The 17,966-nt window shown below is 43.9% G+C and overlaps 1 protein-coding gene across 1 annotated transcript in view; it reads left to right on the forward strand.

Moving 5' to 3' along the window:
- The window catches only part of man1a2 (mannosidase, alpha, class 1A, member 2), a 94,149-nt gene that overhangs the window by 20,471 nt on the left and 55,712 nt on the right, over positions 1-17,966 (forward strand). The window contains exons 3-4 of the mRNA XM_079170620.1: positions 941-1,202; positions 16,380-16,476. Coding sequence (XP_079026746.1) covers positions 941-1,202; positions 16,380-16,476 — 359 coding nt within the window. The remainder of the gene's footprint in view (positions 1-940; positions 1,203-16,379; positions 16,477-17,966) is intronic.

Consider the following 17,966-nt stretch of genomic DNA (forward strand, 5'->3'; position numbering starts at 1 on the left):
TCATGTTTATATTCATGTCCTTCACCCACGCTGAGTGTGTTCTACAGAGTAAGACCTAAACATGCGTGGTGATTAGTTAAAGGTGCAGGATCACCCACAAATATGATCTCATATTTAGTCTTCGTGTTACAGACCTGGGCTGCCCGACATAAAGCCCATCAGCCCCGGAGCCCGGCTGACGTTTTGTGTTATTAGTAAAATGTAGAAGAAGAAAAAACAGCAGAGTGTCTCCGTCCTGCCGTCACCTTTTGCCTCAGCATCCCGCTGCGTTTGTTTTTCACGACTGACCCTCGTCCTCGTGGGAGTCGTGTCGGCACCCTGAGGCTCGTTACCGCCGTGTGCAGCCAAAGATGACGATTCTCACTCTGACACTTCTTCTTCTCATTGTGTTCCTCCACACCCGGTCCGGTTTCCTGGAGCAGATGTTTTAAAGTGTGTGTCTCATAATTAAGACTTATTATGGGGATATGTTTTATTATCAAGGCTGGGTTTCTAATCCATAGATTTCTCACAAAAAAAGATGGTTTCATTGTTTCCAACGTGATCTAAAATTAGAAGTTGTTGAGTTTTACTTCTCCTGCCGCTGCTTTTTGGGGAGAATTGTGAGCCTGTGACCACGTCTACTCACATCGTAACGGTTGATTTTCTTTAGACCTTCAGAGGCAAACAGCAAACACTTGTTACCTTGTTTTCATCTCCAACAGTCTATCATGTATTTCCCAGAGGTTCAATGTTTGTTGTCAGAGTTAATTTTTAATATATTTGACAAAAGAAACCAATGTTTGTTGTTTGTGTGTCAGACTCGGTTAAAATAACACTTTGATGTTCAACCCGGGGAAGACGAGTAACCCCTCTGTGGCAGGCTATTGAGGGACGTAAACAAAGAATATGAAAATAACAATGAAAACATAAAACCGTACCTCTTACCCTCGTCCCACAGGGAGGAGGAGGAGAGCCTGCGGGACAAGATCCGGGCGGACCACGAGCGAGCGCTGCAGGAGGCCAAGGAGAAGCTGAGGAAGTCCCGCGAGGAGCTGCAGGCCGAGATCCAGACGGAGAAGAACAAAGTGATGGAGGACCTGAAGAAGAAGGAGGCGGGGCCCAAACCGCTGCCGCCCGTCCCCATGCCCAAAGTGGTGGGCGTCAGTGACGGAGAGCCGCCGGAGGCCGACGCCAAAGAGAGACGGGACAAGATCAGAGAGGTGAGACCCGCCATTTAAAATGGGTTGATTAAATGCTGCCTGTTTTTGGCATGAAGTATTGCTTTCAATAGAAAGTGACACTAATGTTTTATGGATTTAATGAGAAACAGCAAGCTCTGCTGATATTTTGTACATTCAGTTCATGTGGGACACACACACACACACACACACACACACACACACACACACACACACACACACACACACACACACACACACACACACACACACACACACGGAGGATTTTGGGATTTAGTCCAGTGTGAGAGTCTGGCCAGCAGACTAAAATCAGTGCCATCAGCTCCTCCGTTCACATGTAATTCAATGATGGCACCTTACAATAGACTGGGGTGAAAACCTGTAGCCGTACGGTTTGTGTTTGGTGATATTTAATCCGTGTGTGTGTGTGTGTGCGTGTGTGTGTATGTGTGTGTGTGTGTGTGAGTGACTATACTTTACGTTTGAATACATTTCTGCCGGCTCTTATTGAAGCCAACGGCGAGCCAGACGGACGGAGCCTGTGCAGAATGCAGATGGTGCTATCTGGTCTCGCTCTCTATAGACACCCAGCCAACCTCGGCCTATTCCTCCCCCCTCCCACCCCCCTTTCTCCTGCATAATTACCTCATATCGTCTCTCTTGAAACAGCACTTGGAGTCAGAACACTCGCCGGCCCGTTCGCTCCTAACCAGCCCCCTTTTTTTTTGTCTCTAAATGCCCCTTTTGTTTCTCGTCATAATTACCATTCTGAGACAGAAAGCCGTACGCTCCCAAACGAGCAAGAAAAGAGCAGCTGTAAATGTCTGCAGCACAGCGTAGCGTGCTCCTCTTTCCCTGATTGCCTTGTGGTTCCGAGGAGAAATCACAATCGCGCCGGAGCAAACAATCGAGAGCTCAGATGGGTGCTTTTCTTTTTCTTTATTTGTAAACCCTGGCTACACAGGCAGACGTTTGGAGGCTGTAAAGTCCAGAGAGGAGTATCAGCAGCCGTCTCCTTGTCATCATTTATGTTTCATGTAGACGGTGAGATGTAGTAGTTGAGCCACATTACTTTCCGTGGGATTACACCATCTGTCTGACACCGATTTCCTGCGTTTTTTCCTTTTTTTTCCGGGTTATTTTGTTTCTTTTACAAAGTGCACACAGTTCATCACTGCGAAGGATCAATGATCGCAATCTCTGCTTCCGCGTCTAATGATCGGAGTCGGGTTAAATGACCGACTTTGATTCTTTTTTCAATACTTCTAGCTGTGAGGGCCGTTAAATAACAGCAACACCTTTTTAACAAACAGAAAAAGCCTTTCACACGGGCTCTCAACTCTTCTCTGAATAGATGGAGTGGTTATGAACTGTTACGTTGGTGTCGAGTTCTTCATATTGGGCCTCCAGTTGTTGCATTGTGTTTAGCTTTCTGCTGGTATCACACCAAACTTCAAAGCTTCATTCATAGAGTTGATATTTAAATTCTAAACGAACATATTTGGATTTTTAAAGGGCGATGAATGAACGATGGTTTGGAGCAGGAAGAAGCTGATAACCGATGACTCGGTCGATATCAGGAGTCATTAACGCGCACACGGATGTTTTAAGCTCTTGAATGATCAGATACGAGCCATCGACCAACGTGATGCTAAACAGAGACTGCATGCTTTCAGCAGAGCAGCAGTCTAATACATTAATGACATACTATACCCAACAACCTTATCAGACTTCATGACTAAAGCTGTCTTATATGAAGTGAGCTTTCATTGAAATACACTAACAGAGCCCAGTTCTGCCAACAACGATATGTAAAATGTTCCGTCGATGACCGTTAACGTGCCAAACCTCTCGTTAAAACCCTGTATGGTCCTAAATATATTAACCGTGGGTGGATGTAGCCTTGCACAAAGTGAAACGGACATATTTGATTCTCAGAAACTGATGTGATGGAGCTGATTCTTAGACATTTAACCCGGCTGCTCACTTTGCATTAGCAAACCACTGCGTCCCAAACACCGACGACTGAAACGATCCTTTATCTGGCGATCGTGATCAGCGACGGCCGTTATCAGTCTCAATAACGTCATTTCACGACACCTTTGCGTCTCCATATCGGACTCTTTGTCGTCTTCATCGAGCCGGCTCCTGTAGATGAAGTGACCGTTGCCGGTTAACTCCGGAGGGAAATCAAGAAAATCAGTCGGATCAGCGGGATACTGTTGCTGCTCTGTGGACCAGTCGAGCCACTCGGGGCCCTTTTTGTTCCTCCAGAAATAGAAATGAACCTGCAAATACATATTTCATAGACTGTGCGGAACACAAAAACCTCCCCCCCCCCCCACCACTTCCATCAGCTCACCACTTTGTGCCATTCTGCTTTTCTGCTAATTACGCAACCCGACCATTAGTGCCCATTAAACCTTCGTCTGGAGATGGAGAGAGCTTTAGGGCAATAAAAGAAAAGGAATGGAATAAATTCCGCTATTAACCGCTCCAATACTATTCACCTGTCACATCGTGAAGCATTGCTGGCCCAGAGCTATTGAAACAAGCCGGCTGTTTGGAGTTAATGGGCCGTGGTACAAAGGCACAGTTCACTTTCAATAAGGTTTGTTCATCAATAATGTTGGAAAAACACTGGTTAGTCTAGACGATTTGTAGAGCTGGTAATGCAGGAATCAAAGGAATAATTAATCTAATGGTAGAAGGTAATGCTTCCTCCAGGTGGTCATTGCTTTCTTTTTTTAATGAAGAAGTCTTAATATAACTTCACTGTTTATGTTCTATAGTATGCTCAGAGTATAACATGTTGCTGCTCTAAGATGAAGGGATGACCTCCCAGAATTAGATGTTTTTTTAAAAACACTGGTCCACAAACCAAAGGGTGACATCACGATGACGACCTCCACTTCTTACATACAGTCTGTGGTTGTAACATTATGGGCCAGAAATGATAAAAATCCACAGAGAACAGCAGAGAAGTAGGTTTTACAAACGGATCAAATAATGATAGAATGGAAATTAAACTGATGGACCTACAGTGATATCTTGTGGCTGATTGAAAATAACTGGCTGTGTGTGTTATTTGCTTTGTGTTATTTATGTCGTGATCTCCATGATAGTGACATTGAGGAAAACATTGCTTACTCTGCATCTTTATACAAACATACATGAACTGTTACACTACAGGCTTTGTAAGTTAGTAATCGTATCGCTGACGTTGATGAATCTAAAGATGGTCAAAGATGAGAGGAGTAAGCCCTTTTCTAAATAGATCATTTTTATTAAAGTTAAATAAATGTTTGTTTTGGTACCAAGCCAATCGCCAGGGCTCAACACTATCTTTTAAAAGTGGCAACCAGGTTGCTTATTGGTTGCTGAAACTGAAGATATGGTTGCCATTTTTTTTTAGTCGCCTTATACTATGCAATAATGAAAATGTATTAAAAACAAGATTTACTACAGTAACCGAGCAAACCCTTGATAGTTTGTGTTTTATCTGATACTTTGAATAATATTCTTGGCAGACATACTATATATATATATATATATATATATATATATATATAAATAAACAAACGCACACCTGTAACAGCAATATTTAAACATCTCTAATAATACCAATTTATTTTGGGATGTACGCTGCTTCCTGTCTGTATGAATGCAGCGTACGACCGGAGAACCCCGTTCAGCACCAGTCAAATGACGTGTTGCGGATAAATGACGCAGACTATTTGGTAATTGCAGCCGCAGAACCGCCGCAGACTTAAAGCAGCAGCAGAAGAAGAAGAGGAATCTCTCGGATCTCCAAAGTCTCGCGACCTACTTCCTGGCTCGTCAAAGGCAAAAAACAAAATGTTGAAGAAAAAATAAAAATACATCGAGAACCGACTTCCGTCTTTGGCTCGCCCCCGTCGCTCAGCTGTGACGGTTTGAGTTATAAGCAAAATGTTACTGATCTGTGGCTGGCATTGGGGAGGGAGAGGGAGGGAGGGAGGGAGGGAGAGAGAGCTATGCACAGTGGCTGTAAAGGCTAGATAAATCGATGACCGTTCCTCTTTAAGTCTAAATGTCGGCCCGTAAACACGCGTTTCTCTTTCCAACGGATACGTGGAATATTTTTAGAGAGGGGCGACGAGTATCCCTCCATCGTCTCTTGTACTTGACTCTCTCTCTTTTCCTCTTGAGCATCCTCACCCATCATCCTCACTCTCTCTCTCTCTCTCTCTCGCTCTCTGTCTCGCTCTCTCTCTGAAGCCTTGGCGGAGCTTGGCCGATGGCCTTGTATGTTGACGTTACACCCGGCCCATGCAGTATATATATAATATATATGAGAGCCTCCTGGGTAGGACACAGCTCAGCTTTCATCATTCCCCTGCTCTCTGTCTCTCGCTTTGCCCTCCTCTCTATCTATTTAACCCATTCCCTCCTTTTTAGCTGGATCTTTTTCTTATCGCTCGTTTTCTTTTTTGTGTGCTCTGAATATCTCTCTCCGACCATCTGCAGCGCCGTCATTCTGCAGACTCACTCGCCCCCAACCGAGCTCATGAAATCATCTGCTTTCTAAAGGCTTGCCGTATTGATTGGTGCAGAACAATAAGCACGCCTCCTCCTCATCAGCGGACGACACAAAGCGAGCCGGAGTTGGCGATCTCTACAGCGCTCCCCGGCTTTGTTTGTGTGTTTTCTGTCCTCTTGAACATGGGTCGCGGCTCATGCAATCATGTTTGGTCGTGTCACTCTCGGCGGCGTCTTGTAAGCCGGCGTTTCGTGCACGTGTGACAGCGAGGTGACATTTGAGAACCAATTCCCCCTTCCTGCAAAAAGCCATTATGCATTTCTATACATTATGTATGACGCTATATGTCAACCGGGCTCCCAGCTGCTAAATGTGTTCCTGAATACAGGAATCAACCTTTTAAAGAAAGTGGAACCGCTGCGCGTGATCTTATCGAGTGTTATTGTACATTTAGTGTGTGTGTGTGTGTGTGTGTGTGTGTGTGTGTGTGTGTGTGTGTGTGTGTGTGTGTGTGTGTGTGTGTGTGTGTGTGTGTGTGTGTGTGTGTGTGTGTGTGTGTGTGTGTGGGCTTTTATCACATTGCAGGTAAGATTACGGTAATGATGCGTTCATGTTATTGTTCACGCCGTAATTACGAGCAGCGCAGTGAGAGGACATGTTCATGGTCCAAGTCGGGCGAAAAGGCAACAAAGCCACCATCTAAAAATACAGCCAACATTTACACTAAGACAATGAATCCAGATCATTTGAAGGAAGCCTTCTCTCTTCTGTTATTCCGATTATTGGCTCAAACGTTTTAAGGATGAACTGTGACCTCACAAAACACATTTTTTTTGGCCATAATTCAAGAATTCAAAAGTGAATTCTGACAATTTCAAACAAAAGTCTCAGAAGATAAAATAAAGATTACGTACTAATCTGCAGCGCAATGATGACATTTTGTAAACTGATAGTTAACGAAGTCATTCTAGTTAGTTACACAATCTATAAATGCATAACACTAAATGTAGCTTGTATAAAAGACGTGACTCACAATGTTGACAGTGGAGGTAATCATCTTGGAGTTATGCATGAACTCTAGCTGGAGTCACTGCGGGGGGTTCTCCTTCTCCCCACTGTGCCCCCGCTGCTTGAATGCAGCATCAGGGCATTGTTGGAGCGTTACTTCCATGAACCACATCCCAGGAAACCGAAGAAATTATTGATACGTTCAGAGCGCTAATTAGGGACAACTTTAAGCACAGCTGTTGAAGAAGTAGAGCACACATTGAGAAAAGACTTCCCAGAGATCTCTTTAAAGGCTATTTGTCCGGAAACTAACTGTACATACTACTGAATATTTAAGGATATGACGCAATCCCAAACATGTAGGTGTGGTTTTATTTGCTTCTATCCCCACAGTGTGTTTTCACAAGTACCCTTTGCACACGGCAAATATATTTCGTTCTGCATATTATATATGCACACTTAGAATTTGTACATCTCTATTTTAGGATATTTAGACCGATCGGTAGTGGTTTAACGTACCGGTCCCCTTCAGGATGTGGCCCATATGTGGATTAATTCCACAGTTAAAACCATCACAGTGTGAAATAAAGTTTTTACTGACGGTCGTTATCTGCCGTTGTTCAGTGTAAATACGACATCAGGAGATGAGTTATGTGTTTCTACTCTCTGATCTCTGAGAATTAAACTGACAGGAGGAGAGCTAGCAGCGTTAGCAGCACCGCTAACGGCTAATTTACGTAGGTTGTTTGAAATAAGTAAAGGTAATGTAAATAAGTAAAATAAATGAGAACTTTATCATGACGTATGACCGTGACTTTTATGAGCCGTGTCACCGATCAGCCAAACCTCAAAGCCTTCATGTGTTTGTCCTTTTATTAGGCACAAAGCAGAGGGCGTGTCTGGTTTTAAGTACAGGAGCATGTAATGAGCCTCACCCATTAGAGCTCAGCTGACAGAGGACAGGATCACTTTACATTAACTCTAATAGGAGAACAGATATTTCTCCATCTTTGATTCTTCTTCAACTCGTGCAACAGGAAAAACAAACTACACCAGGGCTGTCGTTTCAAATCACAGAACTGACAGGTAGATACCCCCCCCCCTTATCCTTTCTGTTTGCAGAATGTCTACGTGTGTGTGTGTGTGTGTGTGTGTGTGTCTGTGTCTGTGTGTGTGTGTGTGTGTGTGTGTGTGTGTGTGTGTGTCATGAATTAATAGGACATCTTTTGTCATGTTAAGTGCAGCACTGTGAGAGATAAAGAAGAAGCAAGGACGTCGTAGATCAAGATACATGTCTCTCTCTGTCTCTCTGTGTCTCTCTCTCTGTCTCACCCTCTCTCTCTGTCTCTCTCTATATATTTATATTCAGCAGAAAACATTTGAATGCTTTCAATAACTCGACGTCTGACCTTTCAGAACTGGCTGCTATGAGGGAATGGCTTTCTGCGGGTCCTCGGGGATGTTGCGTGGTGTGTGGGATGCGTTTCATATTTTAAATGAAGGAATGAAATTGAAAGAAGCCAGAATGATTTTTTTCCAACTTTAGTGTGTAAGTAGTGACATGAATGGTTGATGTAACACTTTTGTGTGCGCTGCATTTAAATGTGACAAACGGGTTCATGCACATCTGCTTTCTAGCCCTTAAAAAGTCTTTTCTCCAGCTTGTTTAGACGAGATCTATATGGATGGAGGGAGGGATACATAAATACGGTTGTTGTCTTATTGGTTTCACAAGTATTCCGTCACGTCACAGATGAAATCGCTCAAAGCGACACGATGCACACAAAGTGATGCCTGTGATGTACATGAACACCAGTGTTCAATGACGACGCACTATAAGATGATTCACCTCCAGCTTTCTATTGGCTCGCTGGGTTTAAATGTTATTTCAGGTGATTGTGTGATCTCACACAGGATGACTCGGTATAACAGGACGGAGGATCTGTAATCAAAGCCTTTAAGATGAAGTTTGATGACCGGAGAGCGTCGATATGCTGCGTTAAAGTTACTGTGAGGAACTTATAACTGGTCCTGAACCAGTCTCAGTGTAGTCCTGATCCTCCATCAGTAAAGAGACCATCAGAGAGAAGATGGTCTGTTTCTATAGAGTTATTCTTGATGCTCGTCATCGGAGCCACCGGGTCAGATTCTGGTGAAACCAGATGAACTCATGCAGGTTCACCAGAACCTCCTTCAGCTCAGACTCCAGCAGAGACCGGTCCACCGTGGACAGACCCAGATCCTCCAGCAGAGACCGGTCCACCGTGGACAGACCCAGATCACCTGCAGTCGGAGCTCCGGAAGGAGGAGGAGGATTGCTCAGCTCCCGGCGGCGGCAGCAGCAGCAGTAGCATCTCCTCCTCGTCCTCCAGGAGCAGAGCTTCTCCTCTCTGGGAGCCAACACCGTCGTATTGCTGGACCCGCTGGAGGGAAGGGAGGCACAGGAGAACCAGGACTGAGAGGGGCAGACTGTCAGACCCTGCTGCAGTAAAATGAGAGGCTTTCTAAAGGGACTCTGGAGCTCAGAGACACCGCTGTAGTCCACAGGGACCAACAGAATCAACACTAAATGAAAGTTCCTCGTAGTAACTTTAATACGATATTGTCAAAACTCTCGGTGCTGTAGTTTTTAAACAAGTATTTTTTTTTCTTAATCTCTGGCCATTATTCATCCGTAATCATTTATGTATTAGAAAAATTCACGTTTTCAGTTTTTGCATGTAAATTAGGTGTCTGAATAATAAATAGCTCGTCCTGCTCTGCCCGTCTGCCTGTTAACGAAGAAATAAATCAAAATGTCTCATTCCAAGGCTGCGTTACTATGAGTAATGCTTCTTGATGTAATAATAACAATAATAATGCTTCACAGGAGGAGAAGAGTAGAAACGGCCAGAGGTATAGATTAATACAACAAAATAAATGTAATTGATGCATAAATCCAGTTAATCTACTTTAACCATGAAGTGGTTCTGCTCCCTGATCTACAGCATGAATACTCTACCTTTAAACCGATCTGTGTCGAGATGGTTCCAAAGGTTTACAGAGAAACAAGACGACCGATCAGAACCTCCACCATCTGGTGAGAGTCTCACAGATCAAGAGTCTCTTAAAACGTGATTCTCTTGGACATGTAAACATGTTGTTGATCCACTGATTCACAACTCCAACTCACTTCACAGCTGCACTGCGAGGCCATTATCTGTTTTGACCTCTTGGCTCTGGAGCTGTGTAATAACCAGCCCATCTAGACTTGTTTCGCCGTCTCGATTTCACGGGGAATTTATTGCCACCCCCTTCTTTCTAAGTGCCGTGAATGTATTTACTGCAGGAAGCGATTCAGATGTCACACTCTCGCCACCCTCGTGCATCTTCTGAAAGGCCCTCCGTTAAGCCGGAGAGTGAGGCCTCCGTGGGGTGATTTGGAAGGAGATGAGAAAGACGCGGGCGGGCGGAAAAATAGCTTTTAAATCAGTCAAACTGACTCCGGAGGTCAGTCAGAGCAGCAAATAACTCCAGAAGCTCCTCACTGTGCGCCCTCCTCTAAGCTGATTTTTAATTTTTTTCCTAACAATGGCAAAAGTAATGGCCTCGCTCTCAGCCTGCGGCTCGTAAGGGGATTGATGCAATATTCACTGCCCTGTGGTTGTGTGTCTCCGTGCATTGTAATCGTATGTGTGTGTGTGTGTGTGTGTGTGTGTGTGTGTGTGTGTGTGTGTGTGTGTGTGTGTAACCGTGGAACATCGGGGATAAAAGGTGCATGAATCTCTGCTTTTGGTCCTTTTGGGAAAGAGGTTGTGCTTCTTATTGGACGTCAAGAAAATCCGCTGCTTCATTTTAACGTTTAAAGTATCAAAGATCTGAGTGCTGTGCATAAAAGATATGCAGGGAAAGCACTATTTTAAATTATTTAAATTAATATTAATGCACAATTTCAATTGCAGGTTCTGGTGCATATCAGATTATGTTTTCAAACACTTGGAGCCGTCTTAATGAATCCTCCCTCCAGCGTTTTATTTGAGGCGGTAGCAGCGTTAAGCAGCAGCAGAGACACAACCAGTCTCACGCTGGCTCATTCTGCCACACCTTTAAATCACCGTTTGGACATTTTGGAACCAATGAAATGGAAATACAGACACATGTTTTGTCTGGCCAAAGAAATTCATCAGCTTTTGAAAAAGTGTTTCCTTTAACTTAAACCCAGCAGCATTTTTGAGGCTTTTTCCACTCTTGAGCTCGTCAGTCGACGGGGAAAAGTAGAGGAAGCGAGGTTTCATCTCCTTCAGACTCTGACCTTAATAACACGGGGCCAGTCCCGGCGGCCTGTTTGTACCAGAGCCAGCTCGAGCGTATGCTGTGGCGTGATTTAATACATTTACGGTGGCGTTATAGAGACCTGGGCCACACGCAAACAGTAGAAGGAGCTAATGGACATTTACAGAGACGGTCTTCCCAGACGCAGTGCGTGATTCATTAATAAGTCGTGAACACAAAGTCTGCGCTTCACTTTCTCACTAAAACAAACACACATGGAGCAGAGGAAAAGGTGTGCGTCATCTCCAGCTCCATGGAGGTAATTACACCTGCAGAGTGACGGGCAATCCAAGCAACTCCTGTTGTTGTTGTTGTTGCCTCAGAGCGAGATATGTCAACGAATAGGAGCAATGTTTGGACTGTGTGCCCCGGCTCGTCAAACAACTTCATATTTGCGTGAATCTTGTGGCGTCTTTAAAAAAACAAAACAAACAGCCATTAACAGATTGATAATAACTTTCACTCCAGGCAATAAATATAGAGACTTGTGCCTCCTTTGTATGAAATACTTAGCATCATTTTGCAAAAAACGTTTTTGATTTTTGCTGTTTTAATGTGACAAACGATCAAAACAGACATTTGATAATGTTGTTAGTGATGTTAATGTTAATGAAGGCATGTCTCGGGTATGGCAGACACATTTTGAGTAAATCAGAACAAGAAGCGATGTTTTCAGGACTTTGCCGCCAGGCTGCTGAGATTCAATAAACATTGAGATTTGTAAATTTTGAGATTCTCTATTTCCATTGTTTGCTATTTCTGTTTAGTTGTTTACGACTAGACCACTTCTAGAGACAAACTAGGCTTTCCATCTGCAATCAACAAGTGCATTTTACTGATCAGCTTAATTCATATAAAGGTATTAAAAGCATGAGAATGGCTTTTCTTAAAGTGCGTATTGTAAAGTAGCCGACATGTTTGTGAGAAGGATGACAGCGACTCCCAGACTCACCGAGCAGCTGCCACAGCAGAGAAGATGAATCATGCAGAGCAGCAGACTGCGTGTTACTTTGGAGAGTTGTCATCCTGCACCACAAGCTGCTGCTGCTCGTCGTCAAGCTCCACAGTCCCAGATGTAGAGAGTCACAGTGGGACTCACCGGGATGCAGGACCCTTTAACATGACGAGGGAGGAACATGGTCTATTAAGCACACATACCCGTCCTGGCCTGGCTTTGATAGGGGGAAGGGGATTTGTATTCGGTTCACTTTAAAGACGCCGTGAGATATTTTACTTGTGAGAATGTTGAGGCGATGATGGTTGCACAGCCTCATGGGAGTTGCTATATTTTCCACAGAACTGCTCCGGATCGGTGTTCGTTTTCCACAGAATGCAGTCTGTTGATTAACTCTCTGTTGAATGAACTAATGTGTAAACATGATTTCAGTGTTTTTAGGAAAGAGGCCGGTGAGTGAGAGCCAATGCAAAAAAACAATGCATGTGAAAGGGTCACTCTGGGTTACATGGAGTCTATTCTCTCACGTTTTTGTATCTAAGTGACTAATGGAGACGCCAAAGTGGTCCAGTATTGAGGGAGAATGCTGCATACAGAAGCCGCTAAACGGGCTGTAATGTGATTAAAATCACTGTATTTCCACTAAAAGTTCTTGTTTTTGCCTCAAACTGGTCGCCTACAGTTTTCAGAACAAACAAACACGAATAAAAGACACGAATAAAAGACAATGGAAGAAATTCTGCTTTATTTGGCGACACAATTCAAATCTGCTGCGACCCACCTGTGGGTCCCGACCGAGTCTTTGGGAATGACTTTAAAACAACCAAAAAGAAACCCGGCGGTCGGCTAAGATGTCTCTGAGAATTCACGACCCATCTACATCTTTAATAGCTCTGCATGGGTTAAATTAACACAGCGGTTTGGGATGCTCTGTTCAGGCAGCCATGGTAACATCAGCCACTTGAAAAAGAAAATCTCGACCCCCAGTGATTCGTCTTCTGAATTAAATGTTTTGTGCATCTTGTCACATTTCAAGGTGTTCTCATAAATGGATCCATGAACCGTCGGAACACTCGGATAGCACTTTAAGTTGTCTACGGCTTGTAGAAGAAGATGCATGAGTTAGTACATGGCTGGATGATGATCCTCTATGATTTAGTTACCTTATTAGTTATCTTAGTTATTTATCTTTCCGACGGTCCTTGAACACATCATGTGTAATGAACGCTTCCAACCGAAACTACGCGTAGAATTGTGATATTTCATCAAAAACATTTTATTCTACGTGTCTCATTTCAAATCTCGCTTCAAATAAACCCGTTTGCTTTAACCAGATGCTGTAAAAAAACAATATATTCTGAGCTCCTCAGAGCAACTATGAGGCCATGATTGACTCGGCTGAGACCAACAGTCACGTGACAACACTTCAGTAAAACAGGCTGTAAGTAGAGGTTGTACAAATGTGAATAGCTCAATGCATATACCACATGCAGCCTCCAGTTTTCTTCTTTTTGAACGATTTATGGCGTTTTATTGCACAAAAGACATCAAGGCCACAGTGAGGAGAATGTGAGGTCAGAAAAGAAAAAGCCGGAGACTGCTCTGGGTTCAGAGGGTTAATGATAGAATACATTTTGATTGTACAGTGTTAACTTTCCTTGCCAAAGAGCACAAAAATGTTGGGTTTGGCTCGTGCCTTTTCTTTGCCGGTGAATAAACCGGCCACTTCGGGCCAATGCAAACCGACCACCACCTCCACCTCCACCTCCTCTCTTTGTGCCTCCAAAGATGCAGTGATGGCGAGAGGTAGCTGCCAGAATCAATCACAGAATTTTGTAGTTTAATGCCCAATTAGTATTCCAAGGTCCTTTTTAAATAAGCAGTTTGTCAACATTGCCGAGCACCCCGCACTGTTGCGCTCGTCCTTGGCATATGGGCCAATCAGAATTTGATGAAGTATCCAATCAACGCGGATCAAGGGGAGCCAGCCAACACTTAAGTGTCCATGTCATAGTGTGTATCAATTTGATTTATACCCCTCCAGTGTGCGTTTGTGCGTGTGCGTGCGTCATGGAAAAGCCACGAGGGCCAGGAACACAATGAGGCTCCTGGCCCTCGTCTTTATTAGCTTGGCCGCCTGCCGGCACCAAGGAGACGAGGATCTGGATGCTAATCCTCACATGGCGGCATCAAGAGGCAGTTAGTTAGCTACACGCTGGCATGATAGGGAAACAGGCATGGCATGGGAGGAGTGAAGTCCAAGGATGATGATCAGCCACTTCCTGGTGTGTGTGTGTGTGATACGGCGCACTAGCTGTGTGTGTTTGTGCGCGCTGATGGCTTGTTTAGGCTCTCCTCTGCTGCCTGGTGCAGCACGAACACCATTTATCTTATACTGAGCTCCAGCAATCCTCCAGCAGAGACCGGCCCACCGTGGACGGACCCAGATCCTCCCGACTCCGGTGCTCAGAAACACTACCACTTTAGTCCACCGGGACCGCCAGAGTCAACACAGAATACAGACTTTAAATACAACAAAATGAGCACAATAAGAACAACTGTGTGCTGCGGGATGCGGGGGCGTCGGTGCCAACTTAGTCACCATCATCAAGGTCAGCATAGAAATGAAGTGACAAGCTGCCATGTTAGAGGCAGAGAGGCCGGCAGATGGACGGATAGGAACGCTGCCAAGCGGACGGCCCGTATATAGAGAGAGAAGGGAATCAACAGATATCCATAGAACCAGACAGTGACTGACGCCACCACACAGAAAGGAAATGCACTTCTCTCAGGTTGTCCATGCAATTTGAGGAAAGGGCTGTGGAGGAGGAATAAAACAGGGTTTTGAAATTGAAAGAGAGCAGCAGTGCTTCAGTAAGAGCTGGCAGTCTTTCCTTTCCTCGGCTGTGTCATCTTCTCTGTTTGCCCTGCAGCGCCTCTTCTCAGCATCAGCCTCCATGTCGGGGCTCATCTCACAATCTCCTCCTCCTCCTCCTCCTCCTCCTCCTCCCCGAGCCGCTCTCTCTCTCAGCCTCGTCTGGAGAATAGATTTTAGTTCTATCCGGCAGACACATGTCTACAGACACAGAATAATGCTCTAAAACAAAATACAAAGAGGCAGCTCCAAAAGATATCCTCACTTTGTGTTAAATGGGTCATTGTCATGCCTACATTTGTGTGTGTGTGTGTGTGTGTGTAATAGGCTTGCTGTTTAGTGTAGAAGGCAGACTTTACATTCACACGCTTTGATTCACTGGCATCATTTTCCAGACTTTGGGGTCATGTCCTCCCTTCAGCGCTGCTAAACCTCCTGTGATTCTGTGTCTTTAGTCTTTCCAACATTTATTAGTTCAGTTTACCTCATTTAACATGATCATGTGTGTGCAAGACATGTAGCACTTTATTGATGAATTGATTGATTAATAGCTCTGCCCTGAGGTACCAATCAGTTTATTATGTTGAAAGAAAGCAAAGGCATTAATCAAAATACATTGCTTTCAAACAGAAGAAGTCTTTCTTCTTTTACCAGCAATGGTTAATGGTTTTATATATTGAATATTTTTTTGACCAATTGTGACATGAATTACACGTACGTTTGTCAATTAAAAAGAGGTTATTGGTTGTAGGTTTTTCGTAGTACCAGTGAACGTCAACAACATGGCCGTTAGCTTGGCATGCTAGCTAGCTAACGTAGCTATGTTCCACGCACAGATGTAACGTTCTCTTAATTAACCGATGTGTTTTATTCAGCGTCTCCTTTTATCAGAAAGAATGAGTGAGACCCCGTTGTTGGTGTGAGAACATCCTGGTACTAAACACACAGATTTGAGGGATTTTTAGGTGTTTAGTCGTTCTAATTACGTATTTTCACCGCAGTGAACAGTTTTACGACAAAATGCGACTTTCTTGACATTTCTTGATATGTTTTAAATTGACAAACGTGTAAATTATGGCACATTTCAAACAAGATCAAATAATCATTTGTCTCTCACCGTTGACTACTTCATATTTTCCACCAAAAAGGGGCGTGGCTTAGCCTCTCTGTATGTACTCTCTGGTCTATTCGGCAAGAATCTGCAACCACATTAATCTTGACGATTCAGAAACAAAATGATGTAATCGTTTTTTTTGTTCTGCAGTGTATATTTTTTTTGTTGGTTTCTTAACTGTTTTTTAGTGACAGCTTGAACATCTGTTAGAACTGAAATCACATTATACCAAAATCCTAATTATATCAACGTTAAGCGTGATTACGATGCAAATTTTAAACATCATTATCCCGCTATCTTCACCGAGCCATCGCCTGGATGTACACTCCTGTGAGCTGCAGGATGTTGTATTTGCCGAGTCAGACTCCATATTTGTCTGACGTGCCGTTTATGCTGTCGTTCTCCTCCCTCAGATGATGAAGCATGCGTGGGACAGCTACCGACAGTACGGATGGGGACACAACGAGCTGAAGCCTCTTGCCAAGAAGGGACATTCCACTAATATCTTCGGTAAGCCAGACTAACCCCTCTCTCTCCCACTGCTGTCTGCGCCCATTGGCAGTTTGCTCACACGGTTGTAAATCACACATGGATGCATGCATGAGTACACACACACACACACACACAAGACCTGCTTTTCCCCTTGTGGACAAGGTTATGTGATAATGCCTCCGGCAGGATGCATATCACTTCGGGAAGAGTGTTTGCGAATTGAAATACAAGATCAGGGAAACCACAATGCAGAGAGGACGCATCACCGATATGTCAGATAAGAGGAGATGTATTTGAACCTATGGTAATATTTCACACGTCCTTACCCAGTAGAATGTTCTCTTGCATTAGAAAGTGGGAGTACAAACACTTTGTCATTATGGAAATTCCTTGTTTGTAGAGAGAGAAGCGTTGCCACTGGTGTAGTGATTATCTTTCCCACAGAGAGGTCAGTCCAGCTCAGCCGCTCTTCATCTGTGGTTTGTGTATTGGAAGCTGTTTTTCTGGTTTCCGCCTCTGCAGCTGCTATCTACGATAGCACAGGTCGCACGACTTGGACTGCTCTTGTTGCGGCGGGAGAACTTGCAGGTTGTCGCAGAATCACACATTTCATACACAGACGTTGTTAAATGGGAAAGAAAATAGACTTGTTGGCTTAGTTTAAAGTTGAGTGTGGACCAAAGATGTTCTCTGAACATCAATGAATCAAGTCTGACGCTACATTTTCCCAGCAGGCTGCAAAAAGCCTGCTTTTGAAAGCTTGGAACCCAACAGAACCTCAACGTTACCTAAATATAAACACTTAGATATGCTAAGCTACGTGCTAAGCTCGTCTATGTTGACAAGAAGCTAACATAACTATGTAAAGTCACATTGCATTGGTGTCTCAATCTTCACGGACATATATAAATGCAAGCTAACCAACTAGCTAACGTATTGCTAATGCTAACGTTGGTAGTGTTCGTTACTACGTCTCTGTTAGAGATTTTGAAAAGTACAGATTTTAAGGTTGCTGACATATTTGTAAGATGACATGATTACCGTTAGCAAGAAAGGGTCATGCTAACGTTCCTTTGTTTATTTCTGTAGGGCTAACAAGGTGCACAGCATCAGCTGCTCCTCAAGTAGCTGTTGGTGTTATTAGCCGTCTAGCTTAGTTTGCCACGTATCTTTTAAAATGGTTGTAAACTTCTGAGAGTGGAAAATGTAACTGGTATATTTGGGCACCAGAAGTGATCCAGAAAATGGCAGCAGTTGTTTCTGGAGTTTTTCATCACGATCATCAGAGGGCCGTAAAGCTTCTCAGCAAAGGAAGGAAAGAAGATGGCCAGCTAGTAAACATGGACGTTAACATTGCTGGACACACAATGGCGCCTCCCCCAATTATTTCCTGTTTCCTATTTGTGAGGTACACGTTGACACATCACACTAAAATACACCACTGGCTTTTTATCAGCATTTCTTTCTTTTTTTTTTTTTACACGGCCAATAATAGTGTTTCTTCATAC

This window comes from Pholis gunnellus, assembly GCF_910591455.1.
Source record: "Pholis gunnellus genome assembly, chromosome: 12".
NCBI lineage: Eukaryota > Metazoa > Chordata > Actinopteri > Perciformes > Pholidae > Pholis > Pholis gunnellus.